Below are 23,506 nucleotides of genomic sequence, written 5' to 3'. Positions count from 1 at the left end.
GATTACTGAATACTTGGCAAATGTTCTTTTGTTTCAAGAAAATATTGAATTGGAGTACAGTAAATCTTTGTAGGACTCTTTCATGAATGAGCTTTGACAGAGTACACAAGATTGTTAAATTTATTGACAGAAATTTTCAACAGTTCCTTAAGCTGGTGATGTCAGCATTTGTACACATATATAAAATAATTTTAACTGTATTGTAACACTTTTGATGGTCTGATTTAGAAAACTGAACATAAATCTTTTTTATATATATAGTAGAATGAAGAAATAGGGAAACATCATTCTCCTGTTTAAAATTCTAAAAAAATAGAGGTTTTTAATGACAAAGCTAGAGCATTGTCAGTATGATAAAAACCAATTTTTTCATATCTATTTAAAATTCTTCTTTGACAAATGTGAAAGATTCCAAAATATCTGTGTCACTGGTTTGATTTTGTAAGCTAATAAAATTCGGAAGTCCACTGAGACAAAGCCTATTCAGAATATTAATTAAGCAGTTTCTCTGTTATGGAACAATTTATCCAAAGCCAAAAAAGAAACACTTGCAATTTGATTGATCTACAATACTGTTAGGTTACCTATAGAATCTATGGGTAATTGTTTGGTGGTGTATTAGTCCGTTGTCACGCTGCTAATAAAGACCTACCTGAGACTGGGTAATTTACAAAGGAAGGAGGTTTGATGGACTCACAGTTCCCCATGGCTGGAGAGGCCTCACAATCATGGCGGAAGATGAAGGAAAAGCAAAGGGACATCTTGACATCTTACATGGTGGCAGGCAAGAGCTTATACAGGGGAACTCCTGTTTATAAAACCATCAGATCTTGTGAGACTTACTCACTACCATGAGAACAGTATGGGAGAAACCAGCCCCATGATTCAATTATCTTCACCTCGACTCTTGACATGTGAGTTTTGTTACAATTCAAGGTGAGATTTGGATGGAGACATAGCTAAATCACATCAGGTGGGTTATTTGAAGATCTTTCGCTTTTTGTAAAATGTGATTGATTCTTGTTATTCATAGTAGTTGCATTCTACAAAGCCACAGTGAACACTAAATTAACAAATACTGAAGCATTGCTGCTAGTATGCGGACGTTATGGTTGCCACCTTGTTGAATCTTTGGATTTTGTAGTCTTCACTAATAGAATATAAAGTTTTCTTTTGTCAGACAATTTACTTTCACATCAGCTTGGTCATTTTGAGGCCTTTAAAGGTTTGCTAACAAATGTTTAGAGTAGCCTGCACTCTAGGGCTAGGTTATTCCTGTTCATAAGGTATGGCCTTTCTGGAGTCTGCTTGGTGCTAAAGTTGTTTAAACAAGATTTGTTCTCAGTCTTGTTACAGCTTGGTCATTTTTTAGCATTCAAGAATATGTTGTTGAAGTAGTTGTTCAGCTGAAAGCTATGCAGTATTTGTTCTTCCTTTAGTAATATTTATTTCTTCAGTGTTTGTTCTTTGCCTGGTGCCCTGCACTTTCTCCCTGCACAACTTAATATTTGATCAAAAATCCAAGGAGATTCCTGTGCATATTTCTGGTGCTCCTTTTATGCACACCTTTTTTCTCTCCAAATTCCAGCTGCCTCAAAGCCCCAAACTCTAGACTCTGTTTCCTTAGTTGAGAGAGATAGAGTGCTGTGTTTCAGCTCCCTTTCCCTGCTACAGATTCTGGAAAATGCCTCCATTCAGATCCCTAAGACCTTTGTGTGGCTCACCTCATTTTCTACCCTTCTCAGTGATTATAGTTCTGCATGGCTTGTTGTCTAACATCTGAGAACTTTTCTTCTTATAATTTGTCCAATTTTATAGTTGTCTGTGGTAGGAAGTCCACCAAAGTTGTGGTCATTTACAGGTTGAGTATCCCTTATGTGAAATGCTTGGAACTAGAAGTGTTTTAGATTTAGACCTTTTTTTTTTTTTTATTTGCACTATATTTACCAATTGAACATCTCTAATTCAAAAATCCACAATCTGAAATGCCCCAGTGAGCGTGGCGTTTGAGCATCTTGTTGGTGCTCAAAAGTTTTGGATTTTGAAGCATATTGGATTTTGGAATTTTGGATTAGGGATGCTCAACCTCTATTTTAAATTAGTGTTTATCTCTGTTTTTGAATAGGTTATTAACATAGTTCAGAAATCAACATGATGTAAAAGATGTGTATTGGGAAGCTTTGCTTCCTTCCCTGTCATCTACACTATCCTTCCCAACTCTTATAGATTATTACATGTATGAGGTTTTTTATGTTTTTTGATGGTATTTTCTTCCTTCCCTGTCATCTACACTATCCTTCCCAGCTCTTACAGATTACTACATGTATGAGGTTTTTTATGTATTTTGACAGTATTTCTGTCAGATATAAGCAAATATGGGTATATAATCTTATGCAGATATAAGCAAATATGGGTATATAATCTTTTCTTTCCCTATTTTTACACAAAATTAGCATTCTGTATATACTATTGTGTACCTTGCTTTTTTCATGTAATGTTTCTTTTTTTGTTTGTTTTTTTTTTTTTTTTTGAGACGGAATCTCACTCTGTCACCATGCTGGAATGCAGTGGCAGGATCTCAGCTCATTGTAACCTCCAACTCCCTGGTTCAAGCAATTCTCCAGCCTTAGCCTCTCAAGTAGCTGGGATTATAGGCATGTGCCACCATGCCCAGCTAATTTTTGTATTTTTAGTAGAGACAGAGTTTCACCATGTTGACTAGGATGGTCTCGATCTCCTGACCTTGTGATCTGCCTGCTTTGGCTTCCTAAAGTGCTGGGATTACAGGCATGAGCCACTGTGCCCGGCCGTAATGTTTCTACACTAGAGACTTCTGCTTATCAATAAGGACATTTAAACAAAAACCAGTTTAAACTATGTGCAGCCAGTCTGTGCAGCAATCTGTGGGCTTGTTTGCTGAGTCATGAAGTAAAAACCTGTTTAATTTCAATAGATATTGTTAAATTGCCAACTAATGGGGAGGAGATTACCATTTTACTTCTCAGTAACGATGTACGAGTGTTTTTCTCCTTAGCCTTGTCACAGAGTATTGTCTGACTTTTGTAATTTTTGCAATATAGGTGAAGAAAAATTGTTTCTTGCCATAGATTTTTCATTTCTCTTATGAAGTTGAGCATTCTTTGATATGTTGAAGGTTCTTTTGTTTTTAGTATGTCTGAACTTCTTATTTATAGTTTGTCTTTTCCTCCACAAGTAACAACTCTTCTTGTGAAATGGCAATGAGTCCTTTGTGATATCAGTTGCAAATTTTTTTCTAGTTTTTCTTTGACCCTGCTTTTATTTTTTAACTTTGTTTTTGTTTTGTCATGCATATCTAATCCGCCCATTTCTAATCTATAGGTAAATTATTTTAATCCTTTTAATAACTTGCTCACCTGTTGGCCACTTGATTTTTTTCACTGAACGACTTTGTTATTGTCAAATCAGGGCACACATTTCTCTCCAGCCCACTTAACATTTGCACACATTGTACACCAGTTTTTTCATTAATTAATTCATTCAACAATCGTTTGTTAAGGGCCTGTTATCTACCAGCAACTGTGCAAGGTTTTCTGTAGAATGAAAAGGAAAATTAAGCTTCCTATTCATAAGTACTCAGAGCAAAATAAGAGAGGCATGAAAGCACCATTTTGGATTATGTGCCAGGTGCTGTAGGAACACTGAGGAACACACTCCACAGTGGGCAGATGTCCGGGTGGCTTTACCCATATTATATGTACTTGAAAGCTACATGGAAAAAAATGACCTAAGATACAGAGCTGAATTCCATCATGTTAAGAGGAAGGTTTTAACTTTTGGCATGTGATTTCAAAGTTCTAAGTTAGAACTAAATTTTTGTCATCCTACTCAATTATATGATATAAAACTTGGATTGTGTGATACAGAACTTGGTCCTAGCTTTTCTGAAATCACTTCTACTTCAGGTGGTTTAATACTGGCTGCTGACTACTCCCAGCTTGAACTGAGGATCTTGGCTCATTTATCCCATGATCGTCGTCTCATTCAAGTGTTAAACACTGGAGCTGATGTTTTCAGGAGCATTGCAGCAGAATGGAAGATGATTGAGCCAGAGTCTGTTGGGGATGATCTGAGGCAGCAGGCAAAACAGGTGATTTTAGTGAACATGCTTAATATAAAGGAGAAGAATTTAGTGACTCAAAAAAATTTTAAAATGGTCTCAATTATTTGCAACTAAGAAACAGTTTCTCCAACTTTGGATCTTTCAAAGCACATTTCATCTGAGCTTATCTCATGGTATTCATTATATTTTCTTTTGTGGTGGCAGTAGAAAGAACCAAAAAGACTGAGATCTGAGGCTACCTCGTGTCAGGAAAACCATATGCATTTAAAGCCATTGTATGGCTGGTCACAGTGCCTGGTACTCAGTAGATGTCATTGTGGCAGTGGTGGTAAGAGTGTGTGTGTTAGTGTGCACCCGCATGTGTGCTCATGCGTATACTTAAAAAACATGTTTCTAAGCCGGGTGCAGTGGCTCACGCCTGTAATCCCAGCACTTGGGAGGCCAAGGCAGGCAGATCACGAGGTCAGGAGATCGAGACCATTCTGGCTAACACGGTGAAACCCCGTCTCTACTAAAAATACAAAAACTTAGCTGGGCTTGGTGGCCGGCGCCTGTAGTCCCAGCTACTCAGGGGGCTGAGGCAGGAGAATGGCCTGAACCCAGGAGACAGAGCTTGCAGTGAGCTGAGATAGCACCACTGCACTCCAGCCTGGGCGACAGAGCGAGACTCCATCTCAAAAAAAAAAAAAAAAAAAAAAATCTTTCTAGTCTGTAAGTGTTCTGAGGTAAAGTTCCATATTTTCATGTTTGTGTTTTTTTATAGCATCAAGCCATAGTGCTTTGTATAGAAGGTGGTCTCTAAATGTTTGTTGAAAAATATTACTGACCTGTAGATTATAGTTAGTACCTGATAGCTTTTTAGCTCTTGAAGTTATTGGTTAGTTAATCCACTTATTAGGCAAAGAGTAAGTCAAAGACCACATTTATGCCATTTCTTGGCCTAGGTTAACACTGATACTTTCTTACCACATGACTCGTGGGAAATCTGATGCCATTTCAAGACAGTAGGATTGCTAGCTGACGTAAATGCACATCACCGTACTCTGAGATCCTGCTGTTTTTGTGTTTTTGTTTCACATTTACACTTCTAGTTCCTCAGAGCTGTAGGGTTTGTTTGTTTGTTTGTTTGTTTATTTATTTATGTTTTATGGAGAGGTGGGATCTCAATTTGTTGCCCAGGCTGGTCTTGAACTCGTGGCTTCAAGTGATCCTCCCACCTTGGCCTCCCAAAGTGCTGGGATCGCAGGCATGAGCCAGGGCACCCAGCCTCACAGCTGTACTTCTTGACTGGCTCATCAAGCTTGGAACACTTTCTCTAACCACCTGTTTAGCACCAACACTTGTTTCTTCCACTATTTAAAAAGCCAGCTCTGTCCTCTCTGTCTGTTTAATCCCCAGAGGCATCCTGCATTTAGCAAGAATCAAACCCTAGGTAAAATAGGTAATATTCCCATATTTAATTCTCATAACCCATGAGATAGCTATTATTATTACCATCACCATTTTATAGAGGAGGAAACTGAAGCACAGAAAGTAATTTGCTTAAGGTCATGTAGCTATAAGTGGTAGAGTCAGAATAAATTCAGAATGCCAGAACTTGGGCACCCTGACTTCCTATCCAACACACTTCCCCGCCGGAGACAGCTGCTTCTATTTAATAGATTCTCACATGATTTAAGAGTGTTTATGCTATACCAGTTTTTGTTTGTATCACCATGCACCGAACCACCTAATCCCTGAGCCTTGCTGAGATCTCAGACAGCACTAAGTAACATGAGTTAAAAAAACAACAGTAGTAACAACAAAACAAAACGTGAAAAAGAAAAAAAGGAAAGGAAAAAGCCCTCTCTCAATATATTAAAAAACGTGGGGATGGGGGTAGACTTTAGCTAGCTTATGTTGAAAGTTTTTTTCGGAATTCTGATAATCATGCGAGTTATCTTTTTAGATTTTATTTAATGATATGTATACAGAGCTTGCTTTATGTCAGTTTCCTAAACAGTTACAAGTAAAACCTAGCAATCCTTTAAACCTAACAATCCCATGATACAGATATTACTGTCTTCATTTTATAGATGAAGAAATTAAGGTTCAAATTGGTTAAGTGACTTGTGCAAGATTATACATTTTGTGAATGATAGAGCTAGGCTTTGAACCCTGGCAGTCCTTATGATTAAATCAGACTTTCTTTAATGGCCTATTTAGATCATTTCCCTTCACTACTCCCAAACTTTTCTTAGGTGTTTTTGTTTGTATTTAAGTGAAACGAATTCTGCAGTTGTAGCATTTTAGGTGGCTGCGAGGTGAAGAGGTTATTTTTTACCAGTTACGTCTTCGTCATAAAGTCACGAAGCCTACTCTTTCTACTCTTCAAGTCTTCTTCAAGGGCAAGAAGAGGGATGTTTGTAATATTTCTCTTCCCTGACTCCTCAGCACTTGAAGTGGAAGTTAATGAAGTTCTGTGAGGAGTAAAAAGTTGCTATAAAGACTGCTGGATAAATGACAAATAGTCAAAAATAAATTTTTCCTTAGATCACACATACCTATTCATTGATACTCCCTCCTGCCCTCCTCTCTCTCTCTCAAAAAGTAATGCTGAAAGGCAGAAAAGATGTTTGCTGGATATCAGCCTCTGTGGATCTAACCCACCAAAAGCAATCTAATCATTTTTTGACTCACTGTGAAATAAAAAGTTTGCCGAAATTCCAATCCTAATGAACCCTTTTATTTGCATTTTATGTGCTTATAACCTTTATTTGTTGGATGACTCCCTTTCAGATTTGCTATGGGATCATTTATGGAATGGGAGCTAAATCTTTGGGAGAGCAGATGGGCATTAAAGAAAATGATGCTGCTTGCTATATTGACTCCTTCAAATCCAGATACACAGGTAATTTATCTTCTAGATAGTATTCTTTTCAACCATCTTACCATATTATATTTTTAAAAATTTGTATAATGAAATTTTCTTTTGAAATATCTATTAGTCAGACATTTTCATCAGGCATTGTTAAGGGTAAAAAATATTAACCTTATAATCACTAAGAATGTGATAATCTTATTTCATATTTTTCATTAAAGTAGGGACAGAATAGTAAAATGCAGTTGATGTAAATCTACTGTGTCATTGTGAACAACCCATAAAATCTAGGAGTTGACTGGTGCTTTGGTTTAGATAGCCGTAGTTCGAAACAGTTAACTATTAAGTATATATACTAGGAACTCTGATAATTGCTAATTAAATATATGGGGAATTCTGAGAACAATTGCTGTTATGGAGTAGTTTGAGTATTGTCTTAAATGATCTTTTTTGCCTGTTTGTTGTAGTATAATTTACATATAATAATAAGATTCACCCTGAAAAATGTATATAGTTCTGTGAATTTTGACAAATGCATATGGTCATAAAATTTACACCACAACCAAGATATAGAATCATTACTCTATCATCCCAAAAACTTCTTTTATGCTCTTTTTAAATCAACCCTGTCCTTTACCCCCATTGGTACTGAAGCAAACAATGCAATACTGGGCATTGTGGCTCACGTCTGTAATCCCAGCACTTTGGGAGGCCGAGGTGGGCAGATCACAAGGTCAAGAGATCGAGACCATCCTGGCCAACATGGTGAAACCCCATGTCTACTAAAAATACAAGAATTACCTGGGCATGGTGGCATGCACCTGTAAATCCCAGCTACTTGGGAGGCTGAGACAGGAGAATCGCTTAAACCTGGGAGGCGGAGGTTGCAGTGAGCCGAGATTGCGCCATTGCACTCCAGCCTGAGAGTCAAGCATGAAAATCCATCTCGAAAAATAAAATAAAATAAAAAATGAAAAGAATCAAGCGGAAATTCTGGAGTAGGAAGATGCAATTGATATATTGAAGAGTATCAGAGTCTTTTAATAGCCGAATTATTCAAGCAGAAGAATTACTGAGTTTGAAGACAGGCTATTTGGAAATTCACAGAGGAGACAAAAAGTATAAAAAAGGATGAAGCACACCTGCAACATCAGAAAATAGCCTCAAAAGGGAAAATCTAAGAGTTATTGCCCTTGAAGAGGAGGTAGAGAAAGAGATAGGAGTAGACAGTGTATTCAAAGGGATAATAAAGAACTTTCCAAACCTAGGGAAAGATATCCATATTCAAGTAAAAGAAAGTTGTAGAACAGATTTAACCCAAAGAAGACTGCCTCAAGACATTTAATAATCAAACTCCCAAAGGTCAAGGATACAGAAAGGATCCTGAAAACAGCAAGAGAAAATAATCAAATAATATACAATGGAGCTTCAATATGTCTGGCAGGAGACTTTTTAGTGGAAACCTTACAGGTCAGGAGAGAGTGGCATGACATATTTGAAGTGCCAAAGGACACAGCTTTTACCCTGGAATGATATATCTGGCAAAAATATTAATATCCTTCAAACATGAAAGAGAAATAAAGACTTTCTCAGACAAATGAAAACTGAGGGATTTTATCAACACCAGAGTTGTCCTACAAGAAATGCCAAAAAGAGTTCTACAGTTAGAAAGAAAAGGATGTTAATGAGCAATAAGAAATCATCTGAAGGTACAGAACTCACTGGTAATAGTAAGTATGCAGAGAAACACAGACTATTATAACATTGTAATTGTGATATATAAACTACTATTATCTTAAATAGAAAGACAAAAATACTAATCAAAAATAACTGTAAAAGCCTTTCAAGACATTGGCAGTATAATAAGATATAAATAGAAACAACAAAAAGTTAAAAAGTGGGCTGGGTGCGGTGGGTCACACCTGTAATCCCAGCACTTTGGGAGACAGAGGCAGGCAGATCACCCGAGGTCAGGAGTTCAAGACCAGCCTGGCCAACATGGTGAAACCCCGTCTGTACAAAAAATGCAAAAATTAGCTGGACATGATGGTGGGTGCCTGTAATCCTAGCTACTTGGGAGACAGGCACAAGAATCACTTGAACCTGGGAGGCGGAGGTTGCAATGAGCCGAGACTACGCCATTGCACTCCAGCCTGGGAGACAGGGTGAGACTGTTTCTCAAAGAAAAAAAAAAAGACTTATAATACATTATTTGCAAGTCTCATGGTAACCCCAAATTAAAAAAACATACAACAGATACACAAAAACTAAAAAGCAAGAAATTAAATTATACCACCAGAAAAAAATCACCTGTATTAAAAGGAAGACAGGAATGAAAGAAAGAAGGAGGAAACAAAAAACAAAAAACACAGAACAACCAGAAAACAATAAAATGGTATTGTCCTTAACTGTCAATAATAACATTGCATGTAAATGGACTAAACTTTCCAGTAAAAAGACACAGAGCGGCTGGATAGATTTTTCAAAAAAAGAAAAACAAGACCCAATGATCTGTTGCCTACAAGAAACACCCTTCACCTCTAAAGATATAGATTGAAAATAAAGGGACGGAAAGGAGATTCCATGCCAATGGAAACCAAAAAAGATCAAGAGTAGCTATACTTGTATCAGACAAAATAGATTTCAAGACAAAAACTGTGAAAAGAGACAAAGAAGGTCACTATATAATGTAAAAGGAGTTAATTAAGAGAATATAAGAATTGTAATATGCACCCAATATTGGAGCACCTGGACATATAAAGCAAGTATCATTAGAGCTAAAGAGAGAGAGAGATCCCAATAATAACTGGAGACTTCAACACCCCTCTTTGGACAGTGGACAGATATTCCAGACAGAAAATCAACAAAGAAATTATACTAAATCTGCATTATAGAGACCAAATGGACCTAATAGATATTTACAGAACATTTCATTTAACAGCCACAGAATATACATTCTTCTTCTCAGCACATGGATTATTCTCTAGGATAAACTATATATTAGATCACAAAACAAGTTTTAAAATATTCAAAAAACTAATATCAAGTATCTAGTCTGACCACAATTGAATAAAACTAGAAATCACAAGGAATTTTGGAAACTATACAAGCATGGAAATTAAACAATATGCTCTTGAGTGACCAGTGAGTCAATTAAAAAATTAAGAAGGAAATTTTTAAATTTCTTGAAACAAATGATAATGGAAATACAACATACCAATACCTATGGGATACAGCAAAAGCAGTGCTAAGAAGGAAGTTTATAGCTATAAGTGCCTACATTAAAAAAAAAAAAAAGAAGAAAAACTTCAAATAAATAACCTAAAATGCATCTTAAAGAACTAGAAAAGTAAGAGCGAGGCAAATCCAAAATTAGTAGAGGAAAAGAAATAGTAAAGATCAGAGCAGAAATAAAGAATGAAATTGAAACAAAGAATACAAAAGAATAACAAAATGAAAAGTTGGTTATTTTTTGTTTGTTTTTCTTTTTTTGTTTGTTTTGTTTTGTTTTGTTTTTGAGATGGAGTCTTGCTCTGTCATCCAGGCTGGTGGGCAGTGGCATGATCTTGGCTCACTGCAACATCTACCTCCTGGGTTCAAGCAATTTTCCTGTCTCAGCCTCCCAAGTAGCTGGGATTACAGGTGTAATGCCTGTCTAGATTACACCACTATGCCTATCTAGGTTTTGTATTTTTAGTAGAGACAGCGTTTTGCCACATTGGCCAGGCAGGTCATGAACTCCTGACCTCAAATGATCTGCCCATCTTGGCCTCCCAAAGTGCTGGGATTACAGGTGTGAGCCACTGCACCTGGCCTGAAAATAAGTTAGTTTTTTGAAAAGATAAAATTGACACACCTTTAGCCAGACTAAGAAAAAGGAGAAGATCCGAATAAATAAAATCAGAAATGAAAAAGGAGACGGCACAATGAATACTCCAGAAATTCAAAGGATCATTAGTGGCTAAGATGAGCAGCTATATGCCAATAATTTGGAAAATCTAGAAGAAATGGGTAAATTCCTAGACACATACAACCTGCCAAGATTGGACCATGAAGAAATCTAAAACCTGAACAGTCTAAGAACAAATAATGAGATCAAAGCCATAATAAAAAGTCTTCCACAAAGAAGAGCCTAGGGCTCAATGACTTCCCTGCTGAATTCTACCAAAAATTTAAATAACTAATACCAATCCTACTGAAACTGTTCTGGAAAATAGAGAAGGAGAGAACACTTCCAAACTCATTATATGAGGCCAGTATTACCCTAATAACAACCAGACAAAGACACATGAAAACAAACAAACAAAACCTACCTACTGGCCAATGTTTCTGATGAAAATTGATGCAAACATCCTCAACAAAATAGTAGCAAATGGAATTCAACAATATATTAGAAAGATCCTTCATCATGACCAAGTGGGATTTATCCCTGGGATGCAAGGATGGTTCAACATATGCAAATCTATCATTATGATACATCATATCAACAGAATGAAGGATAAAAACAATATGATCATTTCAACTGATGCCAAAAAGGCATTTGATAAAATTCAATATTCCTTCATCGTGAAAACCCTAAAAAAACTGGGTATACAAGAAACATACCTCTACATAATAAAAACCATGTATGACAGACCCACAGCTAGTGTCACACTGAATGGGGAAAAAGTGAAAGCCTTTTCTCTAAGACCTGGAACACGACAAGGATGCCCCCTTTTGCTTTCATCACTGTTATTTCAAATCACACTACCTGACTTCAAATTATACTATAGACATATAATAACCAAAACGACATGGTACTGGTATAAAACAGACTCAAAGACCAATGGAACAGAATAGACAACCCAGAAAGAAACCCACACATCTACGGTGAATTCATTTTCAATGAAGGTATCAAGAACGTACACTGGGGAAAGACAGTCTCTTCAATAAATGGTGTTGGGACAACTGGATATGCAGAAGAATGAAACTGGACCCCTATCTCTCCCCATCACTGTTATTCAACATAGTACTGGAAGTCCTAGCTCGAGCAATCAGATAAGAGAAAGAAATAAAGGACATCCACTTCAGAAAGGAAGAGGTCAAATTCTCGTTGTTTGTAGAAGATACAATCTTATATTTGGAAAAACCTAAAGACTCCATCAAAAAACTATTAGAACTGATAAACAAATTCTTTAGTAAAGTTGCAGGATACAAGATCAACATACAAACATCAGTAGCATTTCTATATGCCAGGAGCAAACAATCTGAAAAAGAAATCAGGAAAGTAATCTCATTTATAATAGCTACAAATAAAATTAAACCCTTAGGAATTAGCCAAAGAAGTGAAAGATCTATGTGAGAAAAACTATAAAACACTGATGCTAGAAATTGAAGAGGACACAAAAATGTGAAAAAATATTGCATGTTCATGGATTAGAAGAACCAATATTGTTAAAATATTCATACTCCCCAAATCAATCAACAGATTTAATACATTCCCTATCAAAATACCAATGACATTCTTCACTCATCACAGAAATAGAAAAAAAAAAAGTACTACAATTTATATGGAACCACGAAAGACCTAGAATAGCCAAAGCTATCCTGTACAAAAAGAACAAAACTGGAGAAATCACATTACCTGACTTCAAATTATACTACAGACATACAGTAACCAAAACGACATGGTACTGGGATAAGTACTGGTATAAAACAGACACAAAGACCAATGGAACAAAATAGAGAACCCAGAAAGAAACCCACACATCTACAGTGAACTCATTTTCAATAAAGGTACCAAGAACATACATTGGGGAAAAGACAGTCTCTTCAATAAATGGTGTTGGGACAACTGGATATGCAGAAGAATGAAACTGGACCCCTATCTCTCACTATATACAAAAAATCAAAATGGATTAAAAACTTTAAGACCTCAAATTGTGAAACTACTACAAGAAAACATGGGGGAAACTCTCCAGTACATCAGTCTGGGCAAAGATTTCTTAAGCAATACTCACAAGCACAGGCAACCACAGCAAAAATAGACAAATGAGATCACATCAGGTTAAAAAAAAAACTGCATAGCAAAGGAAACAGCCAACAAAGTGAAGACACAGCCCACAGAATGGGAGAAAATATTTGCAGATACCCATTTGACAAGGGATTAATAAGCAGAATATATAAGGAGTTCAACTCTGTAGAAAAAAAGATCTGATTTTAAAATGGGCAAAATCTCTGAATAGATGTTTCTCAAATAAAGACATACAAATGGCAAAAAGGTTTATGAAAAGGTGCACATCACTGATCATCAGAGAAATGCAAATTAGAACTAGAATGTGATATCATCTCACACCAGTTAAAATGACTTTTATCCAAAAGACAAGTGATAACAAATGCAGGCGAAGAGGTAGAGAAAAAGGAACTGCCATTCACTTTTGCTGGGAATGTAAATTACTACAACTACTGTGGAGAACAGTTTGGAGGATTCTCAAAAAACTAAAAATAGACTGGGTGCGGTGGCTCATGCCTGTAATTCCAGCACTCTGGGAGGCTGAGGCAGGCGAATCACAAGGTCAGGAGTTCGAGACCAGCCTGGCCAATATGGTGAAACCCGTCTCTACGAAATACACAAAAATTAGCCAGGCATGGTAGTGGGCGCCTGTATCCCAACCACTCGGGAGGCTGAGGCAGGAGAATCGCTTGAACACGGGAGGCAGAGGTTGCAGTGAACTGAGGTCACGCCACTGCATTCCAGCCTGAGCAACAGAGTGAGACTCCATCTCAAAACAAAAACAAACAAAAAACTGAACTAAAAATAGAGCTATCATATGATCCAGCAATCACACTGCTAGGTACATACCCAAAAGAAAGGAAGTCTGTATACTGAAGAGACATCTGCATGCACTCCCATGTTTATTGCAGCACTATTCACAATAGCCAGGATTTGGAAGCATGCTCAGTGTCCATCAGCAGATGAATGGATAAAGAAAATGTACATATACACAATGGAGTACCATTCAGTCATAGAAAAGAATGAGATCTTGTCATTTGCAACAACATGAATGGAACTGAAGGTCATTATGTTAAGTGAAATAAGCCAGGCACAGAAAGACAAACTTCACATGTTCTCAGTTATTTGTCACTCAGCAAAAAATTAAAGCAATTGAGCTTGTGGAGATAGAGTAGAATAATGGTTACCAGAAGCTGGGAAGGGTATTGGGGGTGGGGGGCATTGTTAATAGGTACAAAGAGGTAGTTAGAATGACTAAGAACTAGTATTTGCTAGCACAACAGGGTGACTATAGTTAATAATAATAAATTGTACATTTAAAAATGACTAAAAGAGTATACTTGGAATGTTTGCAACACAAATGATAAATGGCTTGAGGTGATGGGTACCCCATTTTCCCTGATGTGATTATTATGCATTTCATGCCTGCATCATAATATCTCATGTACCCCATAAATATGTACACCTACTATGTACTCACAAAAATAAAAAAATTATGAAAAATGTAAAAGCAAGGTACAGACTGGGAAGAAATATTTGCAGTACTTCTATCGAACATAGGATGTATATCCAGAAGGAACTTTTACCGTTCAATGCTCAGAAGTTCAACAATATGATAAATTAAAGGTCAAAAGATATGAGGAGACACTTTCCAAAAATATGAATGACCATATTAAACATTGTCATTATTTGTCATCAAGCAAAAGCAAATTGAGATGCCAAAAAACAAAGAGATGCCATTACAAAAACACTAGAATGGCCAATATTAAAAACACCATCTTTTACATTGTTCATTTAATTGTAAAATGGTAAAACTACTTTGGAGAACAGTATGGCTCTTCTGAATAAAGTTAAACATCCATTTAACTATATAACCCTGCAATTCTACTATCAGGTATTTGCGCAAGAAAAATGAAAGCATGTCCAAAGGAAGGCTCGTACATTAATATTATAGCAGCTTTATTCACAATGGCCAGATACTGAGAACAGGCCACATGTCTATCAACAGCAAAATGTATAAACAAATTTTGTTATACATCCACAACGGAATAGTATAGATCAAGAATAGTAATTATTGATAGTATAATATTGATGATTCTTAAAAATGTTTTTCTTAGCAAAAGAAGGCAAACACAAATGAGCATATACAGTGTCATTCAATTTATATGATATTCATGAACATAAAACTCTTAAGAGTGTCATAAAGCAGATGAGTGAGTTTCTGAGGGTGATCATGGGGCCTGACCGTAAAGGGAGATGAACATGTTTCGTATCTTGTAGTAGTAGCTGCAGGGGTGTGTACATTTGTTAAAATGCCTCAAACTGTTTAAAGTGAGTGCGTTTTGTTGCGTGTAAATTATACCTCCGCACTGATTGTTTTTTAAAGTAGCTCTTTGAGTATTTGGAGGTCTCATCGGAGTTCGGTAAGAGATTTTGTAGAGGTGCAGCTTCCTAAATCTCACCATTTTCTTTCCTCTTCACCCGAAAATATCACAGTAATTCTTAAACAGAAAAAGATGAGGGTCCGATGGCTTTTGGAAATTCCCATGCTATTGACCACATATTGCCAATAGCAAAGGATTCATCCTGGAGATGCTTAAGACATAATGACCGACCCAGATTGCAAAGGATAAATGCTGGTCTAGGAAATACGAATACGTTTGAAAACTACACTACACATAGTCTTTTTTAATTTTAAGAAGTGGGTCATGTTTATTCCTAGTGAGATATCTATCATAACTCATGCATTAATTTCAGCAAGGTCCTACTTTGGATCATAGTGTAGATGGTAACAAGGAGCTATTGAAATGTTTTAAACCTAGGAATCAGATGAGAGAGTAAAAGGGGATTCACACAATCAACAGAAACTTGTGAAAAGTGATGGGGAATAATCTTAAGATCCTGGAGTAAAAACACTTAGATATCTGCCCTGTTCTGGAATTTTTAGTTTTATGTTTTGTTTTTGTTGTTGTTACTCAAAAAACAAAGGCCACGTACAGTGCCTCACACCTATAATCCTAGCACTTTGGGAGGCTGAGGTGAGCAGATCACTTGAGCTCAGATGTTTGAGACCAGCCTGGGCCACATTACAAAACTTCATCTCTACAAAAAATACAAAAGTTATCCTGGCATGGTGATGTGGTGCCTGTAGTCCCACCTACGCAGGAGGCTGCGGTGGGAGGATCACCTGAGCCTGGGGAGATCCAGGCTGCACTGAACTGTGATGGTACCACTGCACTCCCGCCTGGGTGACAGGGTGAGCAAGATCCTGTCTCAAAAACAAAAAAACCCAAAGAGTTAGAGTATTTCATTTCTAAAGTCTCTTTTATTTCTAACTTTTTGAGTCTAGAAAAGGTGAAAGTTTGTATGCCTGGTTTGATGATATGATATTAATGTTAAGAATCATGGTGGGGTTTTGGTATATTTTGCTATATTTAAACCAGTGAATAAAGTGAAGGATATACTTCGGTTCTAATTAATTATTTCTGTATTTTCTTTGTAGGGATTAATCAATTCATGAGAGAGACAGTGAAAAATTGTAAAAGAGATGGGTTTGTTCAGACCATTTTGGGAAGGCGTAGATATTTACCAGGAATCAAAGACAACAACCCTTATCATAAAGCTCACGTATGTTGAAATTTTTTAGGAATTTTAACTTAACATTTCAATGACATGTACTTTTTCAGCAGAGTAAATACTACAAATGTCCATTTGAGGGATTACTGGCATATTAATTGTATCTTCTGTGTAGACAAAGTCAACCATTGGTTTCATTAAGGACTTCTGAATTGATGGCACATGCCAGTATTTGCTGAACAGAGTCTGGGGGATTAATGTAAACGTGTCTTTACTTAATAATACTTTAAATGTTCTGTTGCAGTAAACCAATTATTTGTTAGCTTAGGTAATAAGTTGTAAATAAACTTAACTTTTACATTTGCTAATTATTCTTTGTTTCCTATATCATATATTAATTTATCATATACCAAATTGCTAACATTCCTCAGAGTTTAGCCAGTCACTAAATTTTGATTAATTTTTGGTTCATTCTACTTGTTTGCTTATTTTAAAAGCACTATCTGGCCAGGCACGGTGGATCATGCCTGTAGCCCCAGCACTTTGGAAGGCTGAGGCAGGAGGATTGCTTGAGCCCAGGAGTTTGAGACCAACTTGAGCAACATAGTGAGACCCCCATATCTCCAAAAAAAAAAAAAAAAAAAAATAGCTGACTGAGGTAGTGCATGCCTGTAGTCTTAGCTACTTGGGAGGCTGAGGTGGGAAGATTGCTTGAGCCCAGGAATTGGAGGCTGCAGTGAGCCATGATTGAACCACTGTATTCCAGTCTAGGTGGCAGAATGAGACCCTATGTTAAAAACAAAAGAAAAAAACAAAAAAAACCACTATCTCGTCAAGAGATTATTAGGATATCCCAAATAGTGAATAAGGTTATTTTTAACAGCGTTTAAAAGATTTATTGATATTTGCTCAATTTCTGAATTCATTGGGATTCATCAAAGTATTCTGTGTACCTGAGTATTTAAGCTTCTAGTATAATTCAAATCTTCCTATTTTAACTAGATGTTTTTTGCCCTTCACCCATAACTTTGTGTTTTAGTGCTCATTAGACATTGCATGTAGTGAAAATACCCAGCTAAACTTCTGTCGAGCTCAAAACCTTCCGAGCATTAATGCTTTTAGGGACTGTAGAAGAATAGTTGGCTTTTTGTTACTTCTTTACTCTGTAGCCTCTCATATATCCACATGCAAATATCAGATATTTATCAGGCTTTTACTGTATCTCTAAGTGAACTAGTAACTTTAGTTGATGGACTAGGAAACCTAAGTTTTAAGTCTTGGAAGAGATAATGCAAACAAAAAAAATATATATGAAAACATCATTGATATACTTAATTATTTAGGTTTCAGGGAGAAGGAAAGACTTAAACAGATTCTTGAAGGCTAAAGTTTAGGCTGTTGGGAATGAGAAAGGATAACTGAGTGAGGACTGGCTAGAAGCCAAACTGGTAGGAATGGAGAGTTTGAGTTGTCACGTAGGGGTAGATAATTTTCTCCTGGATAGATGGAGCCAGCTGGAAGCTAGCTAGGAGACTAAAAGGCTTCTTCTAAATGACAGAAGGCTTTTAATGGCAAGCTGAGAAATTTGGACTTGATCTAATAGGAATTGATTATGTTTTCTGGAATTTACATGATAAAACATGGAATATATAGTTATTAATGTAAATGAATCATATGTTTGTGAAAATATTATTGCACCTGAAGATGTGAGAGAGTAATAAGGCTTTTTCATGCCAAATACTTCAATGTTAAAGTTCTGATTCATCATGTTGCTGCTGAGGAAAAAAATTCCAGCCCTCTGAATTAGGAATAGAGTAAACATAGCCAGGTTGTTTTTTGGTTTTTGTTTGTTTTGGTTTTTGCTTTTGTTCAAACTTTTGTTGTACTGAAAAGTACATTCTCACACATAGAGAATGTAGATTTCACTAAATTATCACAGAGCTACACCTGTGTAACTACCACTCAGGGCAAGAAATAGAATATTGGCAGTGCCCCAGAAGCGCCCCCATGCATCCTCCTAATCACCACCCATCGCCTTCCCAGAAAGAGCCACTGTTATAACTTCTAACACTGTAGTTTTGTTTTGTATTTTTTTGAGCTCCGTATACGTCATATATGTATATTTTTGTATCTAGCTTCTTTCAAAATTATGTGGGTAAGTCATTCTTGTTGTTTCATGTAGGAACAGCTGTATACTGTTATATGAATATACCATAATTTATCTGTTTTTCTCTTGATAAGAACTTGGGTTTTCAGTTTGAAGCTAAACTATTGTGTTTTTGAACATGATTGTACAAGGTTCTTGGTGCATTTATGTTTGGTAAAGACACAGTGGTAGGATTGCTGCGTATTTTCAACTCAGTAGATAAAGCCAAATTGTTTTCTGTGGAGATTACAGCAGTTTGTCCTCCCATCATAAGAGTATGTGAGTCCTCACTGCTCTACATTCTTGTCGACACTTGCTGTTAAGCTAATATAATTTTAGCTATTCTGGTGGGTATAAAGTAGTGTCCTGTAGTTTTAATTTGTGTTTCCTTGGCTGCTAGTGAGGTAACCTTACAAATGAGCAACCTTATAAATGTGTTATTAGCCATTTAGTTATTTTTTCATGGGTAAATACCTATTCTGGTTTTCTTTTTAAATTTTCTGTTGAGTTTTCTGCATTTTTTCTTATCAATTTTTAGGAACCTGTTACTGGTTACATGTGTAGAAAATATTTCTCTCCCACATTGTGTGTGGCCTTTTCTCCTTCTCATTAGTAATTTTAGTTGCGGAGAGACCTGTTTTTCTTAAAGACAGGGTCTCACTGTGTTGCCCAGGCTGGTTTCAAACTCCTGGCCTCAACTGATCCTCTTGCCTTAGCCTCTTGAGTAGCTGAGATTACAGGCATTTCATATACTACAAGTTGGGTACAGCTCGGGTGACAGAGGACTAGAGAATACCTCTCGTGTTACACCCCCCCACCCCACTCCCTGGAGTAGACCTTTTTCATTTTCTGAGATATTTTGGGGCATTGGGAATGATATTCATATATAGATTACACTCGGATATTAACCTAAACTGCCTCCTCTACTCTTCCAAGATGATTAATTTTAGTGGGCATGGTTCCCTGCCAGGAAACACTTGGCAGCAGTCATTTCAAGGAAGTTATAACTGAATACCCAGGGATCTAGGATGTGCATTTTCACTAACCGCTAAGGATTTGCCTCAGCAGCCCATGAAAAGCTCTGATTCACATCAGAGGGCTCCATACCTGCTGGGCTCAAACTCTATAAGACCAAGAAGCCATTGGTATAGAGGGTGTGCTTAGAACATTCCAACCCGCATCCCAAAGAATGATATTCTACTTATTTAGGATTAAGATTATTTTGAGTAGTAGATCTTTTAGAATGATGCCTAGAACAGCCAGAACACTGACGAGCTAAATACATTCTATGTGCAAAGTGGTTTTTGGATCCTAACTAAGTAGTCAAGATACCTAAGCTGAAGCAATCTGACCTTCTTATATTTTTGTCTGCCCTAATGTGGAAACCCCAGAATCTAGAGACGTGGATCATGATAGTTGTTATTCTTAGGATGCATCCTGATAGTTGGTGTTCTGGGTCACATCTCAGTTCAGCTTTCCAGTCTGGCTGCTAATGTGAGCACTGATCTGTGGACACTGAAGGAAGGTATGAAACCATGTTGGTATATCTGGTGGAGCACCTGTTAATTGTTTTTTATAGGCTGAGCGTCAAGCTATCAACACAACAGTCCAAGGATCGGCAGCTGATATTGTCAAAATAGCCACAGTTAACATTCAGAAGCAGTTAGAGACCTTCCACTCAACTTTCAAATCCCATGGCCATCGAGAGGGTATGCTCCAAAGTGACCGAACAGGTTTGTTCATAGATGAGTCCTATGCTGTGACATGGCGAGAATAATTGTATCGGAAATGTAAATGGGAAGTGTTTTTTATTTTATTTCTCAACAGTTCTCAAATGTTTTGGTCTCACAATGTCTTTAGACTATTAGAAATTATTAAGGATTTCAAAGAGCTCTTGTTTTTGTGGGTTATGTCTATATATTTACCATATTATAAATTAAAATGGAATTTTAAAACATAAGCATTTAAAGTAATAACAAACTCACCTGTGAGCTGTGCTCTTATAAGAAAATGAAACTGAAAAAGGCAAATAGCTTCATAGTGTTACTATGAAAGTAATTTTGACTGCAGATTTTGGGATCCTCTGTGGTCTTCAGACCATATTTTAAGAACATGTTGATTTTCCTATTTATGACCTTCAGTGTTCTCTGGTCTTAGAATATACTTTTGATCTCTTTATCACATATGTTACTTTGCTGACATTGTTTTCTTGTTCTTATTTTCAGAATATTTTCCCTGAGTTTTCGCTTTATTGCTTGGATAAATTATTTCTTGTACTAACAAGTACAGTGAAATTTTCTTTTTTTCTTCTGTCACATGTCCATAGATCTGCTTTAAATACTATTTCACTGTCACTGAGATTGTCAAACCATGACAGCAGACAATTTTTTTTTTTTTTTTGAGACAGAGTTTCACTGTGTCACCCAGGCTGGAGTGCAGTGGCACTATCTCAGCTCACTGCAACCTCTGCCTTCCAGGTTCAAGGGATTTTCCTGCCTCGGCTTCCCGAGTAGCTGGGATTACAGGAGTATGCCATCATGCCTGGCTAATTAAAATTTTTTTTTTTTTTTTTTTTTTTTTAGTAGAGAAGGGGTTTCACCACGTTGTCCAGGCTGCTCTAGAACTCCTGACCTCAAGTGATCTGCCTGCCTTGGCCTCCCAAAGTGTTGGGATTATAGGCGTGAGCCATCATGCCCAGCCAGGAGGCATGTTTTAAATTTTCCTGGGAAGAAATTAAGGTTTGGTGCATACAGAGGAAGAAAAAGCTGCTAGAGATGGGGCAGAAAGGTCGTGCTCAGTTATTGAGGATAAGATATGCTATTTCTAGAACAGACATACATACAGGTTATAGAGAATAATACAGTCAGTTATAACGTGTTCACTTATGTATGAAAATATATAGATATAGAAGTTTATTTTCTCATTAAGTGAGGATTATTAATTTTGTCATCAGTCCCCCCCCAAAATATCTGAGATCCCTCGTTCATTTTGAGTGTGGGACTATGTGTGTATATACACACACATACACATTTATATTTAATAGAGGGAGAATATAATTAAACTTATTTGGGGAGTAATACTGTGCTGTGTGCTTTGGAGATTTAGAAGTAAACGTTATCAATCTGTGTTTAAATTTAAGGTCTATTTAAGAAAGGAGAGGAAGGTATGATACCTGACTAAAGTATTTTTATTAATTCCACACAGCAGAGTGATAAATGTCAAAATGAGGATACAGACAATAATGACTTTAAGAGTCAGTGGAAGGTGATATGACTCTGTCACTAAGGATGGCTTCATGGTGTCATGCCAGCTTAAAGTGGTGCTAGGTCAGTGGGATGAAAGGAAGGTGAGCATGAGGAAACAGACCACATGGCAACAAGAGCATCGTGGCATTCTGCATCAGAAGCCAGGTAGCCAAGGGAAATCAAGAGGTCTAAGCCATGGTCATCAGAAAGCTAGAGCATCCAGACAGTCAATGGTGTGAGCCAAGTGTGGCTTCATGGGGCAGATCAGATTTCAGCCGAACTGGTGAACAGAGGTACAGTCTTTGCAGTCCTAGTGTGGTAGCAGCTTGCTCCAGCCTCAGGTGCTTTTGTTTGCTTACTGTGTGAGAGCCACCTCTGAGCAAACTGGCACTGCAGATAGTGACAGTTGAAGAACTCTATCTCTGAGGGAAGCACCAGATACTGAGGGAGAAGGTACTCATGCTGGACCTGGAAGATAAGTAGGGAATTTGGACAACAGAAAGGAAGATGTCTGCTGTGAGGTTTAAGCAAACAAGTAAAGGCAGTTCCAGTAAAGGTGTTCATGTGGAGCTTTATCTTTTTGGGCAGAAGGGTATAATCTGTACCACTAGGTCCAGCTAATGGGGAAATAGTAACTAAGTCTAGTATATGTTTTGAAGTTATGGCCACTGGAAGGTATGGATTATCTCCACAGAAAAACGTACAGACGTAGACTCATATATAACCGCAAGGGGTTTATGTAGTCTCTGAAGTCCACTTTGGGAGCCTAGGTTTAGAATTACTTGTTTAGAGTGTGTACGGTTCAACTGGGGAAGCATCAGTTCTATCATGATGACACTTCTGGCCATACAAAGACATGAGGGGGTGTCCCTCTTAAGAAACACTGCATAACAGTATTAGTTTGCTTTCCTGGGGCAGGAATCAGGCCCCATACCTTCCTGGTGCTATTACTCAGGTGGTGGTAGGGGGACTCCATGGAAAGAGAAAATGTTAGTTATTTGTGAGAAATAAGTTGGATTAGAGCTTGGAGCAGAGTTCCTCACACCCCATTTACTGACTTCTTCGGGAGACTCCTTCTTTCTGGGAGGAAGTTGGTGAGTTTACACTGGATAGTTAGGATAGGTAGCAACCAGCAAGTAGTTATTTTCCTGATAGTTCTTAATCTTGTGTGTTCTAATCTTTTCATTAACATTCCTCAGAGTTAGTCAGGATCTCTAAAAACATTCTCCTATGACTCAGCGACATGCTGATCAGTTTTGCTCCTTTTTCATGAAGCAGGATTGTTACGAAAGAGAAAACTGCAAGGGATGTTCTGCCCAGTCAGAGGAGGCTTTTTCATCCTTCAACTCCATGATGAACTCCTGTATGAAGTGGCAGAAGAAGATGTTGTTCAGGTATTTTTGCAATGCTTGTGTCCATTCTATAAGAAGCCAAGACACTGTATTGTCAGGCTGACAGCTTTTTTTCCTATGCATGAGGATTTTGGAACTCTACCGTAGCCCCAGGATGGCTGTATAAATGTTGAGTCCTTACAGGTAGAAAAGTTGCTAAGAGTGTTCCATTTTGTACTAGTTCTTAATAAGTG

The 23,506-nt window shown here is 37.2% G+C and overlaps 1 protein-coding gene across 12 annotated transcripts in view; it reads left to right on the top strand.

Annotated features, from left to right (window-relative positions):
• Positions 1 to 23,506, top strand: part of POLQ (DNA polymerase theta) — a 137,399-nt gene that overhangs the window by 79,910 nt on the left and 33,983 nt on the right. For 8 of the 12 annotated variants that reach the window (XM_038003385.2, XM_038003384.2, XM_073009756.1 and 5 more), the window contains 5 exons: positions 3,945 to 4,129; positions 6,881 to 6,992; positions 16,457 to 16,581; positions 20,256 to 20,409; positions 23,197 to 23,315. In XM_038003385.2, the coding sequence (XP_037859313.2) occupies positions 3,945 to 4,129; positions 6,881 to 6,992; positions 16,457 to 16,581; positions 20,256 to 20,409; positions 23,197 to 23,315 (695 nt within the window). Of the gene's footprint in view, positions 1 to 3,944; positions 4,130 to 6,880; positions 6,993 to 16,456; positions 16,582 to 20,255; positions 20,410 to 23,196; positions 23,316 to 23,506 lie in introns of those variants that run through there. The other 4 variants (XM_038003380.2, XM_073009755.1, XM_038003383.2 and 1 more) reach the window with 2 other exon arrangements.

Source organism: Chlorocebus sabaeus, chromosome 22, assembly GCF_047675955.1.
Source record: "Chlorocebus sabaeus isolate Y175 chromosome 22, mChlSab1.0.hap1, whole genome shotgun sequence".
NCBI lineage: Eukaryota > Metazoa > Chordata > Mammalia > Primates > Cercopithecidae > Chlorocebus > Chlorocebus sabaeus.
The sequence above is the reverse complement of the archived record's forward strand: the minus strand, read 5'-3'. Positions and strand labels throughout refer to the sequence as shown.